Source organism: Anguilla anguilla, chromosome 10 (genome assembly GCF_013347855.1).
Source record: "Anguilla anguilla isolate fAngAng1 chromosome 10, fAngAng1.pri, whole genome shotgun sequence".
NCBI lineage: Eukaryota > Metazoa > Chordata > Actinopteri > Anguilliformes > Anguillidae > Anguilla > Anguilla anguilla.
Genome location: NC_049210.1, coordinates 18,110,027 through 18,134,828, shown reverse-complemented (window position 1 = coordinate 18,134,828; position 24,802 = coordinate 18,110,027). Strand labels below are relative to the sequence as shown.

The 24,802-nt window shown below is 47.9% G+C and overlaps 1 protein-coding gene across 4 annotated transcripts in view; it reads left to right on the top strand.

The window, feature by feature from the left end:
* Window positions 1-24,474, top strand: part of lmx1bb (LIM homeobox transcription factor 1, beta b) — an 81,860-nt gene extending 57,386 nt beyond the window's left edge. For all 4 annotated transcript variants that reach the window (XM_035436133.1, XM_035436136.1, XM_035436135.1 and 1 more), the window contains 6 exons: window positions 13,611-13,843; window positions 16,349-16,524; window positions 17,777-17,854; window positions 18,336-18,402; window positions 20,606-20,767; window positions 23,105-24,474. In XM_035436133.1, coding sequence (XP_035292024.1) covers window positions 13,611-13,843; window positions 16,349-16,524; window positions 17,777-17,854; window positions 18,336-18,402; window positions 20,606-20,767; window positions 23,105-23,262 — 874 coding nt within the window. In that variant the 3' untranslated portion in view covers window positions 23,263-24,474. The remainder of the gene's footprint in view (window positions 1-13,610; window positions 13,844-16,348; window positions 16,525-17,776; window positions 17,855-18,335; window positions 18,403-20,605; window positions 20,768-23,104) is intronic.
* Window positions 24,475-24,802: the final 328 nt, after the last annotated feature.

Sequence of the window (24,802 nt, the reverse complement as noted above, 5' to 3'; positions counted from 1 at the left end):
CTGTTCTGCTTTCTACACAGCATCTTACGACTTAGTTGAGTTAACATCGAGTCTGCGCAGCAAAGGTTATCGTGTGAAGTTAATAATTTCCATTCCTAATGACACGCAGGAGAAGTGCACAGTAGCAGCAAGCCGTCTGCCGTTTGGACGCTTTTCAAGAGCTGGCTCGTCAGACAGAGGAAAGAGGCTCTTGGAAACCCCTCTCCCCTCTGATTGGCCGCTGCCGTCGCATGTGTCTGAAGAGCCGTCGCGGTGTGAGCGGGGTATGAATGCGCGGCTCAGGAAGTACAGCTGTCCAAACACAGCACTTGTGTACCTGGCTGCCTGATCCCCCGCCCGGCTGTGTACTCAACCTAGCCCGCCGGTCGACCGGCTTTTCTCTCGCATTTCAACGCCGGCCTTTGTGTGTGTGTGTGTGCGTGCGTGTGTGTGTTTCTGGGGGGTCAACCCACTAGGAAGTGAAGAAGTTCTCTCTCCCTACATCTTTCTCGCTGTCCTTTCTCTTCATATTATTCCTCTGCCTGTCATATTGGGGCTGCTACAGCGAAATTAAACACAGTTCTTAGCTTTGTGGAGCAAACAGTGGGTGCGTTTACATGCTCACTAATACTCCCATCTTACCACGATTATGGCAGTACTTTATTTATTGAAATGGTCATGTAAATACCTAATTATGATTATCAGTGTCATAATAGCCATACTCAAAACCCAGTTTGACACCTGGAAGCCTATGTGTGCCTCGTTTGCTCTCTCTGTGTCCATTCGGGCTGAAGCTACCGGAACCTGGTGCAGGAACGAAGATGGGTGGGATCTAAACAGTCCATTATCAACATCATGTCGTTTTTCGGCTCATGACAGTGTTCATGGCTCTGTGAGAGTCACAGGGAGCGGCAGAGCATCTTAGTCAAAAGAAAATGGAGTCTTTCCCACCCCTGCGTTTTGCTCGACGCTCTTTCTTCATCTCTGCCGTGACGAAGAGTTGCGCCCGCGACCCCCCGGCCGCGTTCCTGTTCCACGCAGGCCTCGGGTTGGGGGAACGCCGCGGGGGCCAAGCGCCCGCACAGATGTGGATTTTGGGAAGGCGCTTCGGTGAGCAGAAAGCATGTTTTATGGCTCTGCCTGAGAGGCTGGAAGACAGTTTGATTAGTGCTAATTTAGCTCATGAGTGTTGCTCTTGGCTCCCACTACAATCGCGCGGCACTCCAAAAAGCTTTCCACGAATCTGCAGGAACAGGCATGGGGGGGGGGGGGGGGGGGGGGTGGGGGGGACAGGAGGGGAGGTGTTGATTTATCGTATCGGCTCTGTGGCACCCAATGCTCGGGGGGTTCGGCCTGCTTTGCCGCGACGGCCCGGCACCCAACCGCACCGTCCGCCGACCGGCCCAAAACCCCCCGGCCTGGCTACAGTGGCGACATGCGCGTCATCTGAAAAACAGTAGCGTTTTTCGGTCACGTGACCGACGGGGGCGAGGAGAGCCTATCCCTGCCGCGAGGCCCCGCCACACGCAGGTGTTCGTTCTGCCCCAAAGCTACGCATTTGTGTCAGCGCGAACGTTTTGTACCTTTCAGTCGGGTTCGTGTCATGTCAGTGTCTGGGAGTGAATCATTAGCCCGGCGCACAGCTGAGAGCTGACTGGCTGTTTGCCACCGTCGGGCGCGTCGACGCTCCCCTTTCTGCCCCGCCCACCCCCGTCGCTGAAAACGACCGCATCTGCCAATCCCACACTTTTCCTGCTGTAATCTGAACCTCCCTCATTGGCTTTCAGAGTCCTGTGACAATCTGGTTCACGCTTTCGCTGCCTTTCCTTCGCACAATAGGACAGGAGAGAAAGCTGAAGGTTTGATGTCAGCCCGGGTGGCGGACGTCGTTGCCGGATTTCGCAAGACAAATACGCGAGTTTGTCATCGGAAACATGCCCAAAAGAACCGGAAGGGCAACTCAGAACCGGAGGCGGGGAGGTAGAGATAGCAAACTGGGTGCGGGGGGGTGGGGGGGGAGGATGGTGAGTGAGAGAGCGATTGCAAACCGAGGGGAATAACTGATTGGTACATTGTCAAGTTAGCTTGTGCCATTAAGCCGTAGTAACCATGGATGAAAAAATGGGTTGCTTTTTACACTAAGTGTTCAGATTTTTAAAAATAAGCCCAAAGCTCGTGATGTTTTGAAGCACAAGGCCAAAGTCGCGCTTTATAAGCGGACTGACTTGGCAACACTGGCGGTGGATGAAGAAATGCAGTGTTTACACCTTGTTATAGCAGCGATAAAATAGTTTTATTTTTACTCCAGTATCTGGCTGCCCTGAGGGGACTTCACCTTGTTCTTTGGGGTGGGGTGGTGGTTGCTAGGCAGGATGGTGCCCAGTGGCACTCATGCATGGCCTCCTTATTGCTGAAATCCACTTTAAAGCCAGTCCCTCCCCCCACCCCCTAACAACCCCAACCCCCACCCTGCTTTCCCCTTTTCCTTATGCGTGTATGTGTGTGCGAGAGTGTGTGTAAGTTTGTGGATGAGTCAGAGTGCGTGTGTGTGTGTGCGTGTGAGAGTGAGTGAGTCAGTGTATGTTCTTTAAGTAAACAGATCTCTACACCGCTGCCTCATGTAACTTCCAGAAACTTAATTTTAAAGGAAAAGAGACACTAGGATGGAAGCTTGTTTTCCTAACTGCCGTTGCGATGTGGGACTTAAACCCAGCAGAATCTGCTTGCTGGCAGTTCTATACCACTGAGCAAGCGCTCGATGGTTGAGGCTGCTGAACTCCTGCTGTGGAACGCTCCTTCTGCCCCCTCCCACCCAGCCCCAAAAACGGCTATGAGTCATTAAATGTGACCTGTGTTTTGAGAGGCAAGCGCCTTGGCTTTGATCCCGTCTTATATCGTTCCCTCACCTGAGAGAGAGGAATAAAGAACGGGCTCAGCCCAGACAGTGAATCACTCAGAGAACCATGTAAAGGGATGAGATCAGGATTGCTGCTGTCCTCATCAAGCCGCGGCCGCTGTGAAGAAACCTCCACTCTCGACCTCCGCTGCTATTTTGCTACCCGTCTTCCGGCGAGTTCTTCAGCGACACGTGACCCCGGGGTTCCTTGCGAGGGAGGAGGGATGAGAGACGAGGGTCGGGCAACGGGGTAACGGCCTTCCGGCTTACAGCTTTTCCGTAAAAGGAGAGGGGGTGGTGGAGGGTGGGGGGGGGGGGTTTGGTGCGGTGGCTCGCAAGACCGCGACACGGCCGGAAACGCCCGGAAGATTGCTTTTGATTGAAACTGCTCCTGCGGGTCGCGGGTGGGTGCGCGTGTTCGCCGGTAATGTGTTTTACTTTTACCTGCTGGGAGCTTAATTAAAAAACAAAGAGCCTCAATTTAAAGGCCATTACTATGCTAATTTGGGATGAACAGGGCGGTGATTAAGCAGTATTTGGAGACGACTGGGGCCTCGCTCAGGGACTGTAAGCAAGGCACTTTTTATTTGCCTTCATTACTTTCCACAATTATCTACACACCAAAGAGAAACGCTGATACCAAGCAGTAATAAAACGATTTCTCCTCATGCATTATTAAAGGCATTATTAATATATTATCATTTCTGTAATGAAAGCGCGGCCTCTTTGTGAAAGTCAGACGGATCTTAGGAACCGCGCTTCCGCCATCTCCGCCGTCGCAGCGTTCATCAGAAAGTGAACATGGGTGCGAACATAGGAACGATAATCCGAGGCAGCGTTTAGGTCTGGCAACAATAATACTGTCTCCATTTTAGTCATGTATCTCAAAGGATTCTTGTATTGGGAGTCCATTAAAACATAGTTACCTGCGTAAGGAGGTTCCTTTTGATTTTTGTTGCCCTTATAAAAGGTGGGATTTTTGTGAATAAAAGGGTCAGGACTGTTGACTGTGTCCACGGAGGACAGTGCGGTTCTCCTGTAATTAATGGAGGCACTGATCCTCTTTATTAGCTGACACTGTTTGTCCTTTCGCTTATCCAGCAGGGAGCAGGCTGTTTGTGGTCCTTCAGAGCAGCGTTTGTGGGTAATATCCTCGCTGAAGTCTCCTTCCTGTGGGACAGATTTCAGCAGGATGTTGCTTAGAAATAACTTACCAGGGAGTTTTTTTTTTTTTTTTGGGAGGAGGAGGAGGAAACATCTTTTCCTAAAGGGGGCTCATGGCTCAAGTTTAGCTGGGTGCCTTAAGCATGTTTACATTCAAACTCATCAGCATTTATTTCTAATCCAGGTGAGATCTATAATTAGAAATTAGTGTCTGTTTTGCATGGTGTGTGTATTGCAGAAGCCATAGTCATGGCTCACAGAGGCTTTCAGTGGAAACATGGCTCCCACTAATTTCACACCCTAGGCGTTATCTGGGGCGGTAGTTATAATGATGCATTCTGCGTCCGCGCCCCACATGGACACAAAGAGGTGTGTACCAGTGTGGAGTTAATGGCTGGTGAAAACGTCCCTCTCCTGTGCTTTATTTCAACAAATGCCATCATGGGAGTCCATAATAAAGTAGCTTCACAAGAAAAATAAAAGAGAAAGTTGAGAGGTTTCAGAATATCAAGAAATTGCCTTTTCTCTCTCGGTTTCTCTCTCTCTCTCTCTTCCCCCCTTCCTCCCTCCCTCCCTCTGTACATTAGTCTGTAAGACACAGGCAGGACTGGTCTCCTGGTTGGCTGTGGAGGAGACAGTAAGCCAGCAGGAAAGGTCAGGGCGGAGATGTTGTCTGTGAAACCGTTGAGTCACCAGAGCCATTTCCCTCCAAAACTACGAGATCCCCAGAACCAGCATCCCCCACACTCCTTCTGACCCTTGCCTTCATGACTGGCATGGGAAGCTCAGGCCTGCAGGCTACACAGGTTCCGGGGCCACGTCCTCCAAAGCAGTTCTCTACAGCTGTTCTCTCCTCCCTGGCCCTTTGCACTTTCTCAAGGAGCAATGAGAGAAGACTCTTTCCTGTCCCTAAATGAAAACACCACGCTTCCTGTATCTGTTTTGTAAACTTGAGGATGGACGTGTCTTCCGTTTGGGGCTTAAACCCGACCCCCCATCTTCCTCACTCCCTCTCGCGGTCTTGTTCCTGGTCCAGCGCTGAGGCGGTGAGAGGGACGTCTGTGACGGGAGATCATTGGCAACATGTGGCGAAGGCTTAAGAAGTTGTCACACTTTAAGTTGGTGGTAATCTGTTCAAAGGGAGAGTGCATACTTGTGTATGGGGCCTTATCAGGGAGGAAAAAAAGCTAAACATTTTTTTTTTGGGGGGGGGGGGGGTGGTACTCCCCACACAGGCCGCATGATGCTCACCCTTTCACTCGACCGCCCCCCTCCAGAAATATCTTCATCCCATAAAACGCATCACAGCCCACCACCAGGGAGAGAGGTTGTTGCTAATGGGTCAGCAATATGTACTCATTGTATGTCACAGCTCACCAAATGAAATATAATTCAGTTGACAGATAGAGTGACTTAGTGTTTTAGTGCATCCTCACCATGGCAGCTAGGGTCTGCTCACTAGTCCTCATTTTACACATTTTCAGGTTTAAGCTCGTAATGTAATTTTTTTTTCTTTTCTGCGCCTTCAGAAATGGCCCCCTTCACCCACCTCAAGCGCTCAATAATTCATGCAGTTTCCCATAATTCCTTGCATGTTCAGCAGTGGAACAGTCGCCCTTAAATTTCTCCAGAGGTCCATAAGCATTAGAGAAAGTGAGCAAATAAACACAGGAAGAAGAAAGAATGTCTGAGTGAATGATTGAGAGAAAGTGATGAAGTGACTGGAAGCGCTTTCTCTCTCTTTCTCTCTCTCCACCACCTCTCCCTCCCTCTCTGTATCTCTCATCTACTCTCTCTCTTTCTCTCCCTCTCTCCCCCCTCCCTCCCTCCCTCTCCACCCCTCTTTCTCTGTTATCTGCTGGGATTAACTACCCACTCGTGCTGGTACAGGGTTCGTTGTGGTGAAGCCATGAATCAACACTGCTGTTGCTGTTGCACCCCCAGCATGACCTACTGGGTCTGACCTGGGGGGTCTTATCAGCAAATCCGTATGTACAGGTGTGAAGAGGAAAACGACGTATATCCTAAGTGCAAACAAACACACGCACACGCACACACACACACACACAATCAGAGTCTTTCTGTACCAGTGGCAGTCACAGGTCTCTTATGTGCCTTCACTCCAAGAATTTGTGGCTGAGGGGCCTCAAATGCAGCAAACTGGCAGCAAGAGGCAGCCTTTGCGCTGCCAAAATGGCCTCTTCTAAAGGTTTCAACATCACAGCACTAAGCTCCATTGTCTGTAGTCTCACTGTTCAAGCTATTTATCCATTTTGGCAGATGCTCCTTTCCAGTGGCTTACAAGACTAATATAGCAAGAAGATGCTAGCATCATACTTACAGGAATTATACTGAATAGATATTGGGGTGGAAGAAATGAGTGTCAAAATAAAAGCATAACAATAACAATATAGTGCTGTGGAGTAGCATAATTATATTGTGCTAGAATGAATGTAGAGCCTGAAAATGGTACTAAAAAAGTGACATAACTTCCTTCCAACTGTTTTTTTATGTGAATCCCGTGTTTTGTCATGTGTTGCCTCATAAAGCAACAATTTAAATCCCATTCTGAAAGAAATTTATGCAAATTGCTGTCTAATTCGTCCATAAAGAAGAGCAAATATTGTCATATGCAGACTTCCATTTGGCTCTTGTATGACCGGATTTCCCAGACCTGTTGAAAAATCATACTATCCCATCATGGAAACAGAGCTGGGAAGATAGCAGACAGAGTTTTTTTTAATATAATGTTTTGGTTTATGAACCATTCAGTGCAAATCTGAGTCTCTAATAGTGAAAGCTGATAGATTCTTTATGTGAAATAGTTGTGGGAGAGCAGCGGGGTTTGGCTTGCCTAACTGAGGTTTGAGGGGAAGTGGATGAACAGGGTGGCTCTCTGAATACTGTGCATTCCACTTCTGAGACACGGTTCTTCAGAAACAGTAAGATCAAGCAGTGTGAGCTATGCACTGCTTGGGATCCTGTTCCACTGGCCATCACACAGACTCTGTGGCCCATTGCTCTATCCTGGGAGCCTGTTCCACTGGCCATCACACAGACTCTGTGGCCCATTGCTCTATCCTGGGAGCCTGTTCCACTGGCCATCACACAGACTCTGTGGCCCATTGCTCTATCATGGGAGCCAGTTCCACTGGCCATCACACAGACTCTGTGGCCCATTGCTCTATCCTGGGAGCCTGTTCCACTGGCCATCACACAGACTCTGTGGCCCATTGCTCTATCCTGGGAGCTTGTTCCACTGGCCATCACACAGACTCTGTGGCCCATTGCTCTATCCTGGGAGCCTGTTCCACTGGCCATCACACAGACTCTGTGGCCCATTGCTCTATCCTGGGAGCTTGTTCCACTGGCCATCACACAGACTCTGTGGCCCATTGCTCTATCCTGGGAGCCTGTTCCACTGGCCATCACACAGACTCTGCGGCCCATTGCTCTATCCTGGGAGCCTGTTCCACTGGCCATCACACAGACTCTGTGGCACATTGCTCTATCCTGGGAGCCTGTTCCACTGGCCATCACACAGACTCTGTGGCCCATTGCTCCATCCTGGGAGCCTGTTCCACTGGTCATCACACAGACTCTGCGGCACATTGCTCCACTACATAGCTTCTACATTTATCCCATTTGCAGGGCAAAAAAAGCAACATTTAAATAAAAGTTAAGAATTGGCAAATGGGTGCCGTTCACTCTGATGTGCTGTCAATCAGATTCACCCCTTCCCCACTGCCAGCTCTCCCCATTTATCTCCCTTCATCGTGAGCGTCGGCCACAGCGCGCACCGCGCGGTCCCCTCTCTACCGCCGCGCTCCGTGCTACGCTCCCCGTTTATGGCTGTCGCTGATTCGGTTTTGCCCCCCCCTTGTTATGATCATTGTTTTTAAATGAGAAGGCGATCATCGTTAGTGGATCTGCCTCCGGTCGGGGGCGTGGGCGCGCTCTCTCGGGCGTCGGGGGCCCGGCCCCACTAATCAGGTAATGCGAGGGAGACGGAGCGGCGGGGCTCTGCCGCTCGGCGAGCCCTCACTGCTCACACCGCGGCCTTGTCTTAAAAGGGCATTCTTTCACAGCCGAACTTGGAAAGGTATTAAAGTGGGATTAGGTTCCTCCACAATCCAGCGCTTGTGTCATTCAGGGGGCCGTCGCCTCCCGCCCCCCCCCCCCCCTCCCCGCGCCCCCCCCCCTCGCCGCGGCCCCCCGCCCCCCTCCCTCCCTCCCTCCGCCTCACCGTTTGATTGTGGCTACCAGCGGGAGTTTGAGTGACTGCGCCTTTCAAAAGAGAAGGGGTAGGGTTAAATCCCTCCCGGCCCAGAGCCTCCCGCTAATTCCCCTTGTTCCTCTGAGAAGGATTTTCTTGCGCTGCCAGGGCGTGAAAGGCTTTCTCTGGCCCGCCCGAAGGCCGGCCGCCGCTTTCCTGGGGAGGCCCGGTTGCTATAGCAGGGGCGTCACGCATGGATATTCCATCTGAGCCCCGCCGGGAGCGCGGGGCAGGGGGCCGACCACGAGTAAAAAGTCCGGATTAGACCCCGGGACAAAAGCCGGACAGGAAGATTCCAGAAGGAACAAATAGGAATTACAGCACCAAAAATAATGCAAGGTGACAGAGAAGGGAAACAGAAAAATAATGGCTTACAAGATTAGCATCGGGCAGGAAAAAGAAGAAAGAAAAGAGAATTTGGGGGAAAAACCGGGGGTGGAGGATGGAAGAGGAGAGAGAGTAGGGGGCGGAAAAAAAAGGAAGAATGTTTTCATCAGGATGAGAAGGTTTAAGTTAGCGGACTTATATAGGTGAATGAAGAAACCGAGGGAAAAACTCAAAGCTGGACTAAAGAGCCATTTCCTCTTCCTTTCTGCTCCATTATCCCCGGCTTTTCAGGCTGGCATGGCCGTCATTAAATAAACATTTGATTTGGACTCGCGAGGCTGGCGCTGACAGATTTATCACCGCGCTGTCCTCCGGGCCCATTATTCCCAGCATGCCCCGGTCTAATCCCGCGCACACGTGTTACGAATACCCCGGCGGTAATCGGAAGAGGCGGTAACCGTTTGGGTTCTGGTCCGGCACACTGGGGTGACCGCCGCATTTCAAGTGACCGGTGAGACTTCAGATCCAGCGTTTAGATTCGGGCCAGAGACTCTGAACAACCTTTCTGAGTCTTTGGTATTCCCCTGTGTGTGTGTGCGCATGTGTGTGTGTGTAAGTGTGTTGTTACATGAGTTACTTTTCACTTGCCTTTGTGGACAGACTGTCTGTTAAACAGTCTGTCCACAAAGTCTACTATGATAAACGGGTTGTTCCTGTAAATGTATGGGCTAGCTTTACCAATAAGAGTAAATAACCCCTCAAAGTATCACAGAGTGAAATCAGACAGCCACACTGTGCCCACTCCCTCTCTCTCTCTCTCTTCTCTCTTTCGCTCTCCTCTTCCTGTTCTCAGTGCACCCTGGGTAGCTGAAAAGCACCTTGGAGGTACGGAGCTGAGGAATTGGCTGACAGTGATATTGCGGATGCCTGGAGGCCATAAAAAATAAATATATAAATAAATAAAATTCAAAGAGCCATTATCAGGAAAAGGAGCTGTGGCGCTGTGTTCTGAGGGACCCATTGACTGCATCCCGGATACGTACCCCGATGGGCTTCCAGGCCACTGAGGTGTCCCACACTCTTCATCTTGCGTTATTGTCTGTAATTTGTGAATTATGAAAACATCATAAACTACCCCCCGTCGGCGTATCCGTTCCCCGGCCATAAACGTTTGCGGCGTAAATGGCCTAAAAGGCCTCAGCTGTTAAAATTAGCGCATTACGGAGCCCGTTAGCGCGCGCCGTTTCCCTCGTTTATCACCGATGATGTAACACCCCAGTCATCATCGGGGGTTATTGCGGGTTTTGATGCGGTGCGGCGTTCGAAAGACCGGCTCCGTGGTTCCAAGGGCTGGTTCTCGGGCTGCCGTAGACGTTGGTGGGAGAGGAGGAGGGGGAGGGGGAGAGGGAGGGGGGAGGAACGCGCGTGAGCGGCGGCTTAATTGATAGGTGTTTTCAGGAGCCTCTTTCCAGGGAGTCAGGCTTGTTTGCAAAACATGCCATGGGCTCTTAAGGATTATCCCTTAGGTGTTTCCATAGTAAAATAATAATCTCCTTACACTATTATAATAAATCAAAAGATTATGGGCTCTCATAAAGCCTGACTTAGACAAAAATGTGCGCCCCCTTTGTTATTCCCTCTGCTTAATTGTGCAAAATGTGAGATTTTAAAAGTTGGGGACATTTCTCTCTCTCGCCCATTCTCCCCCCCCCCGCCCATTCTCCTGTTTCTCTTTCTCCCGCTCTCTCTCTCACCCTCCCTCCAAAAAAATTAGGTTGTGGATAGTCACCCAGAACAGTTTTTCGATTGGGATGTAGAAGTAGGTTTTCCCCTAAATTGCATGGTGCTGCAGTATTGGTTGCATGGTGAAACCTGAAACCCTTTAGGCCTTCACCAACCTATCATTTTTCTGTCATCCTGTGAAGACGAACAGGTAAAGAACAATAAATTATAGAGCCGGAACCCATCATGTCAATCTTTACCTCAATTATGAAGGTAAAGAGTTTATAATCTATAATTACTGCTCATACTCATCCTGATCTACAGATCAAGGAAGACAGTAGAGACAGTGAGAGTGAAGATAGGTGACTTCTTCTTAAATGTTCAATGTTTTATTTTATCATTGATTCTAGTCCCCGTTGGCATTTGTTGAACTGCAGCTGAGGAGAAGGTCATTTTCAGCAGGCAATATACAGGACTTTTTGCCTCCTAAAGGGCTACAAAGCTTGTAGGCTCTTTGTTCGGTCACCCTTGGAGAAAAGAAAAGGGAGGCAGAGTCCACTCCCAAGAGCCCATTAACCCTTTAAGGTGTAGGATCACAAATATGTGATTAGAATGCTCTTAACTGAACCTTTGAATGCTGATGTAGCAATCACTACTGGTAACTGAAAGCAGTGGAGTTCTAGAACACTGATTTAGAATTTGGAAAAAGAATTCCGTAAAAACCTACTCTTCAAAGGGTTAATCCAGTTAAAACCTGGAACTCTCTCCTCCTCCATGAGCATGTGCCTTCAGCCCTGAGAGACCCTCATTGGTGAAGAGAACCATAAGCGGTCAAATGCTGGTGACCGCTGCAATCCTCAATAACTTAAACAGCGAAAACCGTTACCAGAAACAAGCGGTCTTGTCGCAGAAACAAGGTTTTTTTTTTCTTTTTAAAGGCAATGAAAATATTTGGTAAAGCGACCTTAATTTGAATAGGAGCCTGTCAGCACACGGCAGTTGTGTTGAAACAAATGATAGATCTGATTTCTCACATGGTCGCTCGTATGAAAGCGACTGAGAGAGAAAAAAAAAAAAGAACGCATGAGAAAGGGCCGGCTATCCAGTTTCATCTATGAATGCGGCCGTTGTGCGGGTACAGAATTGCGCCCGCCGCTTTGCCTTATCGGTTCTGCCGATCGGCGGCCGCAATAATATTACCATGACAAAACTGTCCTTCCCCTTCTCCCCGGCCCGCGCTCGCGCCATTCATCACTGTCGCCCCGTCTCCGCCCAGACGCTCGCAGACGACCGCCGATCACTGATCTGCGCTCGCCGCTCCTACAATGAAATAGATGCTCGCCTCAGATAGACGGGCAGCTGCTCGCGCGGACGGGCGGGTCTAATAAACCCGGGTGTGTGCCCGGCCCGGATCGCCGCCGCCCCGGCGCTTTTATAACCGCCGCTTCCTGTCAACGGCGCAGCGGACGGCGCCTTTCCCAGAAACCTCCTCGCCAATAAAATGATCAGCGTGTCCGGCGACCCGCCACTGATGGACACGAGGAAAGACGAGCTGTTGCCCGTGCGCTTAAAGCAAAGTCTGCACTGTTATGCACGTGTCCATTTGAGAGCGGTAGGTGAGGGGGTCCTGGTTGGGTCAAAGCAAGCTCGTCCAGAAGCTGACCTGACAAAATCAGAGACCTGTGTTGAGGACAAGGTAGATTCATGAGGACAGGAAGACTCCAACAGTAACTGCTTGCGCCTTGAGCAGTGAGTAAATATTGGCCACTGTGGGATGTCTCGCAGAGTTAAAATGATCAAGTCTTCTTTCTAGGACCAGAAAGAGATCCCAGCCAGTTCCAAAATTTCAGGGGAGCGGTCAGAAACCTGCGTCCTGTCTAGCAGTTCCACACTCGGGATAAAAAGGCAATACCGAACTTACCAGCTGCAGATGCAGGCGGAACTGCTGTTTCTCTTCTGGTGGCTTGCTTCAGAATAAAATGAGTGGGTCTTCACTGATTTAGCAACTGCTGCTTTTCTCTGTACACTTGATAAGACATAAAAATCTGCATTGCTTTGTCACATTTTTCCCCGGGTCTATATCATCTTTTTTGGGAAACAACATTTTGTTTTAACCCCGCATTAGCGAGGTGTTCGTGCATTAGCAAAGCAACTGGGCTTGTAACCGGGAGGTCTTGGGGTCCATTCCTGGAATTATTTGCAAGTATCTTTTTTTCTCTCTGTGCGAGTACTTGTCCTTATTTTCCTCAGTAAAATAGGCAGCAGTAAGAGAAGATAACTTGTCCAAATGAGAGATGTCTGCATTGCCCTGCATGGGTAAGGGTGCATGTTCAGGAAAAAAAAATTGCATTGCCATTAAAAGAGGAATAATCCTTGCAAGGGTCAGTGCACATGGTGTTCCTGTTGTGTAATTTGTAAGGGGAAACTGTTCAGTAAAATGGCAGATTTATGTTTTCTTTACTATGACTGGTTTGTCCTTGATGTGGTTCATTTTTTCTTCATCACCAACACAGGAATGCATACCCACCTCCAGGAGTCCCCCCCTCCCCCCCCCTCAAAAAAAGAAAACTGTAACAAAGTAACTTAGAAAATGAGCAAGCAAACCTTTAACAATCGAAAAGAGATTTTAAAAAAGAAAACTGGGAGACTGGGTGCTTCAGGGTGTTTTTGTTTTTCTTTTATTGCAATGCAAATTGACCATCTCAGATCACTTAACACCATCTTAAAAAGCTGTTTGGGGCTAAAAGGCTCATGTCTTCCCGACCACTGGGTGCCCGCAATTGAGCTTTACTGGAGCGTTGCTGGGTTATCCCGTGCACTTTTACAGATGAGCTGCTGTCAAAGGGAGAGGCTCAGTGGCTACCCACAGGATCAGCCCTCCAGCCCTCTCTATCCAAACACACTTTGATGGACAGGTCTGATGGGTTGGGCCCAAACGCCCCACAGCCCAGGGCCTCCCTAACGTTCAGACCTACAAAGCTTTACCGAGGCACTACTGGCCTAAACGTCCTGTCATTTTGGTTTGAAGGTTGCGTTGCGGTCCCGGTTTGGGGTTCAGCCAATCCAGCTTGGCCTGGAACGCACAAGGGCAAGGGAAGCATTCTTACAATGGAGCACCATCAAAGTGCTTTATGTGTCTGGTAGCTTGTTTAAGTCAACAAATTATCTTGAAAGTGAATTTGAGTCAACAGAGCGTTTGTGGCCCCATTTCACCCTTTCCTCCTCGCTCTCTCCCGTCTCCGTCAGGCTCTTCGCCACCAAGTGCAGCGGCTGCATGGAGAAGATAGCGCCCACGGAGTTCGTGATGCGCGCGCTGGAGTGCGTGTACCACCTCAACTGCTTCTGCTGCTGCGTGTGCGACCGGCAGCTGAGGAAGGGCGACGAGTTCGTGCTCAAGGAGGGCCAGCTGCTCTGCAAGAGCGACTACGAGAAGGAGAAGGACCTGCTCAGCTCCGTCAGCCCCGACGACTCCGAATCGGGTGAGTCCGCGTCCTCCAGCTACGTCCGCCTCTCCTGCCCCAGCCAGGACACCCAGTGCTGCTCCTATGGAGGTCTGGAAGAATCTATTGCATACAAAAGACTAAAGTTGCTAGTAGAAATGGGGGTACTGGTCCTATTATTTGATGATGAAGTTAATTACATAGTGAACTACAAATAATCAGCACTAAATTCCAAGTGCTGTAAGCCCCATTAGTGTTATATTACTGCTAGTAACTGCACTTATTCTTTACCACTGAAGATTAGCCACCCATGGCCACTTTCAGTAATGAAAACTGGGCATCCCTGAATCAGGCCAGAATGGTCCTCAAAAACAGAGGGTTTCATACACCAGGGGTTCTCATCCCTGGACCTGGAGGGCCACAAGGTCTGCTGGGGTTCATTTACACCTTAAAATCAGCCACCAGTTCCATCACAATAAACCAGGTGTGACAAGTTAACTGTATAATCAACTGCTTTTAGTGATCAGTGGCACCAAGTTGCAATGAAAACCAACAGAACCTGCAGTCTTTCAAGGCTGGATTAGAACCCCTGCCATACGCAACATTTGGAGTTCCACGATCAAAAAGATTGCGTATTATGTGTTTCTCAGATAATTAGCATCAAACAATCTTTATGCAAACAGATTAGTGAACCATTTATTTGGAATACAGTGCAGAGATTTTATGTCTCATCACATTTTTTGATTTGCGTGAACCTTTCGAGATGTAAAATTTTAGTCGAAGACACAAGGGAAAAAGTGGACTGGTGGTAATCCACTGGAAGAGGGAGAGCAGAGCTGTGAGGCACAGGAAGTGGGGAACCGGCGCGGGGCCGCCAAGCCGCGTCAGCCGCGAGGTCGGGAGTGGGCGGATTCCTGCGCTGGAACAGATTAAAGGGGGGCGGTTTGGAGGACGAGCGAAGGGAAGAGAGCTGGGCCCTACGCACACGCAGCGCGAGCGAGAGGCAGCGCTCTCTTATCTCTTTCCCTCCCCGCTCCTCGCTCCTTCATAACGAGGCATCTCGCCAGGCCTTCATGTATGACGCCATCTGGTTTCCATTTAAACCAAAGACAAATGTCAGGAAATTTGTCAAACGCATCTGTATGCGCCTGTGTCAAGTTGAACATTTGTTATACTTCTGTGTTCACTCTGTCTTGGTGGAATAGAGGGATTTTTCTTTTCACTTTTCCAAAATGTAAAAAAAAGGAGTTGCGTTTTATGCGGAGAGAGAGAGAATCCTAACCCTGGCACCGTGACAGTCGAGCGGCCCTCTTGTGTGTCGGAGGCAACCGGAACCCGCCCCGCTGTCTCTCGAAGTGTCGAAGAACGGACGAAGAGTCGTCAAAAAAAAACGTTGTCAAAAAAAAAAATACCGGTCCAGTCATTTGCGCCTCTCCAAACGTTCATCGAAGCGCCAAACAATTTGTAGATTTAAATTTGATAAAGGAGCTCTCTGATGGCTGCCGGAGAGCTTCTCGCTCCTGACGACCTTCCGATCCGTCTGTAATTATCGCCCCGGGGACGAATTACTCGGCCCGCGCTTTTGTCGTCGAACTCCGCAAAAAGTCACAGGAGTTTGTTTTTTTTTGTTTTTTTGCGTGTGCGCGTTTGTGTTCTTTTTTTTTTTTTTAATTACGATGATTATTTCATTACGCCGGAGCGTTATCATTTCTTAGCAGATTAAATTTCTGTCCGCCGGACAATAAACGCCGTACCCCACAGGGTCGTAATAATTACGGAAGCTGCAAGCTGTTTAGTTGAAGTGGCGCATTAGGAGGGCCAGCGGAGGGAAATTAGCGGCGGCGGAAGAAGCGTTTAAGCGGCCCGCGGTTCCGCATCGCGCAGTCAGCCCCCGTAAAGATAACGGTCATTGATAGTTTAGAAAACAGAAATAAAGAATATAGTATCTTGTTACCCTTTAAAAGGTTCTAAACTCTGTTCGGCTAGCTGTGGTCGCGGCTGACGAATAGTCCATTTCACTGGACCGCTACGTTGCCCTACATTCCTTTAGCCTGCTGAGTTCTGTTGTCTCCGTGTCTCTTTGTGTTCCTACTCGAATGTCCTGTGTACATTTCCCATATGCAGCCTTCCTGCTTTTTCAAGAATTTATACATCACGGTGGATCCGTGACGTGTGCGATTCTTATCAAAGATTTATCGAGTGCAAAGCGGTTTGCAATAAATTATTAATGACTTGATGTCCAGACCGATGACAAATGTACATATTTTGTCATCTCTTGCAAGTAAGAACTATGGTCCTCTAATTGTGCTAGTGTCCTATTCTTTTTAGCAATAAATTGATAACAAAGTATTAAAACCACATGCTTTGACCACTTACATAATGAATGTGCTGGTATGTTGCCTGTATCCCAAGAACTTGAAAAGAACAAAAACAGAAATTTATCATTTGACCGGCAGAATGCAGTTGTGATTTCAAAAACATGTCAATTCTCGCATGAAAGAAATTCGGATAATGCGATATTTTAAAAAACATCTGTTTCCGCAGAGAAGAGCGACGATGAAGATTTGGACATCAAGCCGGAGAAGGGGTCGGGGGGCCAGGGGAAGGGCGAGGACGGGAAGGACCCGCGGAGGCCGAAGAGGCCGCGCACCATCCTCACCACTCAGCAGAGGAGGGCCTTCAAGGCCTCTTTCGAGGTGTCCTCCAAGCCCTGCCGGAAGGTGAGAACAGCGACCGCTAATCCGCTAAATGCGCTCTCACCCCGCCTGGTTCCTCTGAGGAGCTCTGGCTGCTGGCGAAGTTGCTGAGAAGATCTCTTAAAATGGCTGGGAGAGATTATTTCACAGAGGGGGATGACTAAAGGGACAACTGTGACAATACGTGACTACTTCAGACAAGGAGGCAGACCTCATAAGAAAATAAGAGGCACGCTACCCAACCATTTTGCTCCTGATTGTATCTGATACACTGCGAACTGAGTGTACCTGTTTTTATGTTCTGTAACATTAACCTTTCTGACCTGGGTTGCTATGAAGCGTAGAACATATTGTCCTCTGACTGTAGATAGCTAATCTACATCTCATTGGCCAGCATGTTTGGCTGTCTCCATTAGCCGTTACAGGTGTAAATTTAGTCTCTTCCCCCACAGTCTCTTTCTGGGCCAGCTCAATCCATCGCAGGCTGCCAGATCAAGAATTCTTATACCAGAAGGGACTGAACACAGGCCTTATTTTTAGACTCCATCCAAAACACATGGGCTTTTGAATGAAAAGAAAATTAGGGACGGTGGGAAGCGGGGGAGGGCTAGAGTAACAGGGAGACATCAATCCAAAAGGCTATAGAAGTAATGTCTAATGGCTTGCATGTGGAGAATGACAGGATGAAATTCTTACAGCAAGAAGGGGTGAATGTACATAGAGCTAAATGCTAATTATGTACTCAGGCAGTAGCTTTAACATTTTCTCAGTAGAATCTTTCGTTCCCAAGAATTTCTGTTGTGAAATAAATATTCTGACTACGTGGCACTGATAAACAGGGGACCGTATCGCAGGTCCTGTCTTGCTTCCTTGTAAAACCCCTCCCGTTTAAAAAAAAAAAAAAAAAAAGTCCCCATCACGTCAAAGCGGCGCATTGAAGCTGCTGGCATGACATCGGTCGGCGTTAGCCGCGGTGGCGGACGGTCTCTCCCGCTCAAAAACGCGGTGGAGGACAGGGCAGGCAGTCTCCCCACGTTCAACCCCCCTGCACCCCCCCCCGCCCCACCCCCCCACCCCCCCCCAGCACTGAGATGGAGGTCCGAGTCACGGCGAGGGCCAGGCAGATTTAGGGTTTGCCGAAGACCGGAATAAAGAGGGGAGTCCGCGCTCTTGAAGGCGGTCCAAATAGAAAGGCTGTGAGTAATCCGATCTGGAGCGATATATCCGCCCCCGTGGGGGCGCGGCTGAAAGGCTTTCTGGGTCGTCTCCTTCGCAGGTGAGAGAAACCCTGGCAGCCGAGACGGGCCTGAGCGTCCGCGTGGTCCAGGTGTGGTTCCAGAACCAGAGAGCCAAGGTAAGAGGGCAGCGCGGCTCCCGTCCAAACCCGCCGGACCACGTTCGGCGATCTGCGCGGTTCTGCGATAAAAAGGGCAATGGGGGATTAATGCGCTGGGCCAAATGCAGTGCAGTACATCATTTTCTTTTTGCTTAAAAGGAGAGGCAGACAGAGTTGAAAAGTGTTGGCAAATCTAAGCAGTTGTCTCTCTTTTCAACTTAACCTCTCACTACAGTCCCCAGGACTCCCTTTTAAAAGTTAAAGTTCACCGCATACATATCCATGTCAGACTTAAGTTAATATCTGCCCTACCTCCTGTATCCGATTGTATCTTCAAAAGGGTTCGAATAATGAATTGCAGTCAGATATCTGTGTGGGTCTAGTTCACTGGGAGGTGAGAATTAAGGAGAAGCTTGTTCTTTTTTTTTTTTTTTTTTTGCATCAGAGTATTTGTAAAAAAAAAAAAAAAGAGAGAAATCCAATATTTTTTTTTTCCCAGATGAAGAAGTTGGCACGTAGACAACAGCAGCAACAGGAGCAGCAGAACTCCCAAAGGCTTGGGCAAGGTGAGCATAAACCTCAAAGACAGGCAGGGACAGGTGGGCTGGTGTGACTGCTTCGATCACGGTCGCCGCCCAGACAGCGCTTGTCTGCGCATTTGCTGCTTGACTGATGTATGCCGCACCAGTGAATTTCTGGTTTTGGGATCTAGCCTTGGTGGCTTCTTTACAAACATTCATATGGTACTGAATGCATCGTACTATAGCACGGCATGGTGCCATTGTGCTGTCACAATAGTTCTTGTCATTGTGACATCATAGCAGGGAATATCATTATTTCATTTTTGAAGTGTCATAAGAAATCACAGACATTGGGGTCTTCTGTTTCAATAGCACATATGGTTTACTCATATGGTTGGCTGGAGAGACACTATGAAGACCTCTTCACACTGAGTTCATAAAGTTAAATTGCTCACTCCTCTACTGTTGACTGTGCCTTTGTGGGACACTTCAAAAACATGGGTGACAGTGGCCGCCCTTCTTGTGTGGCGTTCTCCAGTTTCCTCTCCTCTTCGAGAGGAGCTGGTGAGCACAGGCCCCAGTCAGGCGTGGCGCAACGTCGGAAAAACCGTGGGCGAATTTACGATGCGGACGAGCTGGAAGTCCAGAGCGCCCCTCCCCTTCGCCCACCGCATCCCAGCCAGACCAGCTTTGCCCTTTAAGGGCGGTGCTGCATTTCACGCTGCCAGCCACCCAGCTGGACCATCAAACTCTAACTCCACCCTTCTAGCCACGCGTTCCCGAAAACCAGATACTGCGCCTCGACACTCTCAGAACACAGTGTCGGGGGGGCGGGGGTTTGCTTGTCCAAGATAATGCCGCACACTGTCTTACTGTGCTGGTCATTCTGCAAACCATAACGGTTTGACCTCATCCGCCACGTCCGAAGGGAGTGGGAGCAGAAAGGCGTGGCTTATTATATTAATATGGAAAAATTAGTATGTCCCCCTTCTGTAAAAAGCTTTTGGAATTACCTTCATGCTGCTGGGTAACATCAGGAGAACTTCAGGCTTTTAAAACTTCACACTATCATGCTAATTATGGCTGCATTCGTGCGCATTTTTATTTTACTCTCATGCTATAGTAATCCAGTTGCCGTGTGGCTTGCTCACCTCTAGTTGATGCACAATACCGTGCCATTGGGACTGATAATGACCTCACATTCGGAGGGACTGCGCCTCTGTCCTTCTGTCAAGGAAACAAAAAAACGGCTCTTAGCATGCGAGGTCTAGCTGTCCCGTCTCAGTGAAACGGGAACCCCTTTTGGGGTTTTCGGGGGAGAGAATGTCGTGCCGGGAGAGAGACTTACGTAATAAAACAAGGAACATGGCCCAGATGAGCCACCGTCCGGGGCCGCTGGGGCAGGAACAGCACGTTATGTTTTTCTAATTTGTTTTTAATTTCGCGACGCAGATGTTTATTTTATGGACCCGCGTCGCCGGTTTGTTTGACGGCGGACGTGTTCCGCCAGGGTTGTTGAGCCGCGGTTTGCCCGGCGGCCTGCCGTTTCGCGGCACCGCCTCTCGTTGCGTGTCTGGCTATCGGCCTGGAACGGGACGATTACAGGAAATGAGGTAAAGTTTAGATAAGCCTGCGTGGTGATTGCAAGAGAGGACCTGCTGTTCCTGTTCCGTTCATTAGAGGAGTCAGGCGTGATGTGCCTTTAGCTGAAGCCTCGCGATCTTAAGATGTTTCAGTAGAATTTTATAAAGGAAAAGAGTTACTGCAGTGTTAGCGTGCACTGCAGTACAGTATAATGTACAAAAAACTGGGATGTCTGCTGTTAACATTCAGTGCAACACAGCGTAAGAAATTTGCTGACGTCAGCGTGACTTAAATACAGCAACATTCTTTCATTTGAACATGATTCATATAAGGAATATATATTATGAAATGGGATGTAGAAGTTGCCATGTTTATTTTGCCACCCTCTTTACCAGTGTGGGCGAACTCTGAGCAAGTAAAGCCCTCCATCATGATCCAGGCAGATGTAATGGAAACTTCACCAGAAGCTGTTTGAAATTAATTGCAGCTATATCTTTCCAAAGGTGGGCGGTACTCTAAGGAAAACCACAGCACTGTGGCCCGCAGCCTCAAACCCACAGAGCCTCTCTTTTCTGAGCCGCTCACCGATTGGCCAAGCACCAAGGATTACTGTGACATCATCCCATCCCTCTGCGGTGTTACTCACAAAGCGCTGTCTTTCCAGAGGTGATGTCCAATCGGATGGAGGGGATGATGAACTCTTACACGCCGCTGGCCCCGCCTCAGCAGCAGCTGGTCGCCATGGACCAGAACGGCTACAGCACGGACCCCTTCCAGCAGGGCCTCACCCCCCCACAGATGCCCGGGGACCACATGAATCCATATGGTGAGCATTCACCCCCCCGCCCCCACCCACCCCCCACCCCCACCCACAATTCAATGTGGGACATGTGTTTGGGCTGCATCCCCCCCAGCAAAGATGTGCCTCCTCAGAGCCCCACCCCTTCCCACCGCATACGCTGACTCAAACACACTTGTGGAACCGCTGGTTTATTTTGAAGTTTGCTTTTAAATCAGTCCAGTATGTTTTGCGTGTCTTCCCCCCGTGCCTTGCTCTTGACTCGCTCCATGGTTTCCGCCTGCGTTGGGGAGTTTGTTGGCATACGCCGTTATACTTTGTGACAGTTATGTTCCTCCGTGAGGCGAGCTGGGATGCTTCTGAGGGGTTGTGGCCGGGCTTAATAAACAATGGTAAACCATGGAAAGTGAAATAAAACTCCATGGGAAAAATGCGCAAATGCATCTTCATTCAAGGTCTGAGACATGAATCCAATTAGAAAGCTAATTCAGCTACCTCAGCATAACAATCAATATTAGACAATGCATTTAATATATTTTGTATACTGAGTGTGAGCAAAAAGGCATTTGTACTTGGGAAAATAAATCTATCTCTCTCAGCCTGTCTATGCCTTTGTCCATATATACAGAGCTACACATGCATACTGCATACATGCATGCAAGTGTGCGTACAGACTGTGCCTTGCTCGTTTGCTTTACATAACATTTATATTTACAGTGCAGATTACATTTATTTAAATGTACCAAATCAAAATCTGAAGCAAAATCTGTCTGCATGTTGCAAGACTCCGTGTATACAAAGTTATGAGGACAACCGCCTGACCTGCCATTTTGAGTAACAATCAAACATTCACTCCTCCTTCTGAAACACATCGCATACTGTCACTTTGAAATGAAAATTTGTAATAATGAAACTGGTACGGGCTCTCTCCCTCTGTGTGTTGGGTATGTTTTGGAAATTATGTCTGTTCAGATGTTTGGTGCTGAAGTACTGTCTTTTTATTGTTTGGTACTGCCCATGTGTTTCTTTCTGGCGATTACACTCATATTGTCCTGCGTTTACACATTCTTTTTGATGGGCAGGCTTGATTTCTTCTGAGATGTAAATCTTGAAGCTGCCATCTTGAATAGTCAGTGAGGTTCTACGCACTTTGCTGCCGATCCTAGACGCAGTGTCATTTAGCAGCATCTTTATTCCACAGCCTTTAATGTTCATTATTTTACACTCATCCCCTAAATGACTGTAATTTGCATTGTGTGAAATAATAGAGATTGAAAAGATGGCTCACAAAAAAATAGGGTAGCAAGGATCGTGGAGGTAAGCACCGGCTTATTTAAGAAACCTCCGTAATTAGTTTTTCTACCTCACCCTTCATTTCGAGATCAAGCGTTTTCAAAGCAGACGTATAACGAACAAACATACGTATATATCCCGGTTATTTAGCTGTCGTCCCTGAGCGGTGAATAATTTAGCAGCACAGGTCTTCTCGTTTGTGCCCAGACAGGCAATTTGTGAGTGTAATCCCGATATAAATGCTTTGCCCAAGGTAGACCCAAAGGTGCTTCTGAACAACGGCAATGCTCCACCATCTCAAAAACAGGCCCGTACTTGAGATACCAGAGAGGGCTACAGTTTCGGTCTCCGATATTTACCGACGTCTCTTGTCATTCCTAAAAGCCATTTTTATTTGGCCTGTGTGCACGCGTGTCTTTTTTTTAAAAACCTCCCATTACCTCCCGTAAGTCCAAATCCTTGTTCTTATCACACTCCTGCTCTGATTTTATGGCTTGAAAAGTGTAACCAATAACATTGCCAGCTCATTAAAAATGTATGTCCCCATCAAACTGCCAGTTTCCTGATGTAACGGTGCCATTTAGATCCTAAGAGTCCAATAAAGCTACCAGCACCCCCAAGAAAAATCACACAGTTTAAGTTTTTAAAGAGGGAAACATTTGCAATTAGCCCTCTTCACGGGAACCTATAAGAGACACCCCCGTTTATCGAGTCCCACTGGAACCCGACTCTCCCACAGCCCATAATTCACCGAGCTTCCTGTGACATGTTTGTTGAAGAATTTCTTTAAGACTGCAGTGATATGTAATTAGAATCTTCAGACCGCAAATTTGACATTTAGGAAGATCCCAAATGATTGCAAAATTGCATGACATACTGGTAAACAAAGCGTGATTTTACTGATGAGGACAGCCGTGGCCCGGGCCAGCAACCATTGCGGCAGTTTTTAATCAGCGTATGGCTGGCTTTTACTCTTTTTTTTTGTTCCTTTTATGTTTTTTGTTCATGTGTAAATGGTTTTTTGGACTTGGAAACTCCTCTCACGCCAGGCCTCTTGTTTCACCTCCGCAGGAAACGACTCCATTTTCCACGACATCGACAGCGACACGTCCCTAACCAGCCTCAGCGACTGTTTCATGGCGTCGTCCGAAGTCAGCTCCCTGCAGGCGCGCGTGGGAAACCCCATTGACCGACTGTACTCCATGCAAAGCTCTTACTTTGCATCCTGAAAACAAACATGGACATGAGAGAAGAGAGAGCGAGAGAGAGATATAAACCCATACACACCTATATATACTGTTCTTTTCCATTTCTGTTTTCCTCAAGGGAGAGAGAGAAAAGGAAAGCAAGGAACACACCACGATAAGCAGAATCTAAGCAATGAGCTCTTCCTGGGCCAAAGTGCTGAGGAAGAACAACGAACTTGAAGAAAAAAACAACTGTTTCCCCCCCCCCCCCTCCTCTGTAGTGAAGAAGCAGAGGACTCCTTGGACTCCTGCAGATTTCAGAGTTTTTATAGATATATCTGTAGAGTGTTTGTATATGGCCTTCTCAGATGTACACCTCCTTCCTCTTCTTGTCGTCATACAGACACACAAAGAGTATATATGTATTATCCAAGCCACTGATTTTAAAACCTCAGTCAACCAAATACCGCCGAAGTTCTCACAGTGCATGCATCCATCATTATCTTGTGAACATTGAACCGAGAAAATAAAAATGAATAGCAATTTTCTTTAAAAAAAAAAAAAAAAGACAAAAAAAAACTTGTGAGTTGAGATGTAAAAAAATGATGTGGTATTTGGACTTCCATGTTTGCTCTTTACACTGCGTTCAGCATAAGCATTTTAGATCACTTTGATAGATTTTAGCCCTTATTAGATGGTATGGTATTGCATACAGAAAGAGAGCGAGCACGGGAGAACGAAGAGAGAAAGTATGAAATATAACTATGGAGGACAAGCGTAGTGTCAGTTGAGTGTACATAAGTGGAAACGTTTCCGAGGCAAATCAGTTGTGCATGTTGAAATGGAAAAGCGTTCTATTTATTTAACTGTTCCATGCTCCAGATGGTACTTAAAGAAACTGAAAAGCTTTATTTAAAAGGACAGAATCACAATGTAAAGTAGTTCAGTAGCATATTATCATAATTCACTTGTAAGTCGTTTTATTATGAAATTTAAAATAGTTGTTTTTTTTCGTTTTTGTTATTTTTTCGTTTCGTTTTGATTTGTTCTGTCATCTAGGCTGTAAATCAGCAAAATTGTGCTATTTATTTGTTACAAGCTCATTGAGACCTTGTTAAGAGTGCATTTTTAATGCGAAGATTTGCTATATTACCAAAGTTTGTTGGTACTACAAATAAACTCTGAAAAAAAAAATTCTCTCCCACTGATATGTCTTAGCTCTCCAGCACAAGCAACACAACGATTATACAGTAATTATAATTCCCACTTTTGTATTTACATTACATTACATTACAGGCATTTAGCAGACGCTCTTATCCAGAGCGACTTACACAACTTTTTTACATAGCACTTTACATTGTATCCATTTATACAGCTGGATATATACTGAAGCAATGCAGGTTAAGTACCTTGCTCAAGGGTACAACGGCAGTGTCCTTACCCGGGAATCGAACCTGCGACCTTTCGGTTACAAGCCCAGTTCCTTACCCACTGTGCCACACTCCGTCCCATATTTGGATTTTAAGTGGGGTTTGTAAGGGGAAAACATGATCATCTGGTTTGTAGTGTGGATTAAGATTAA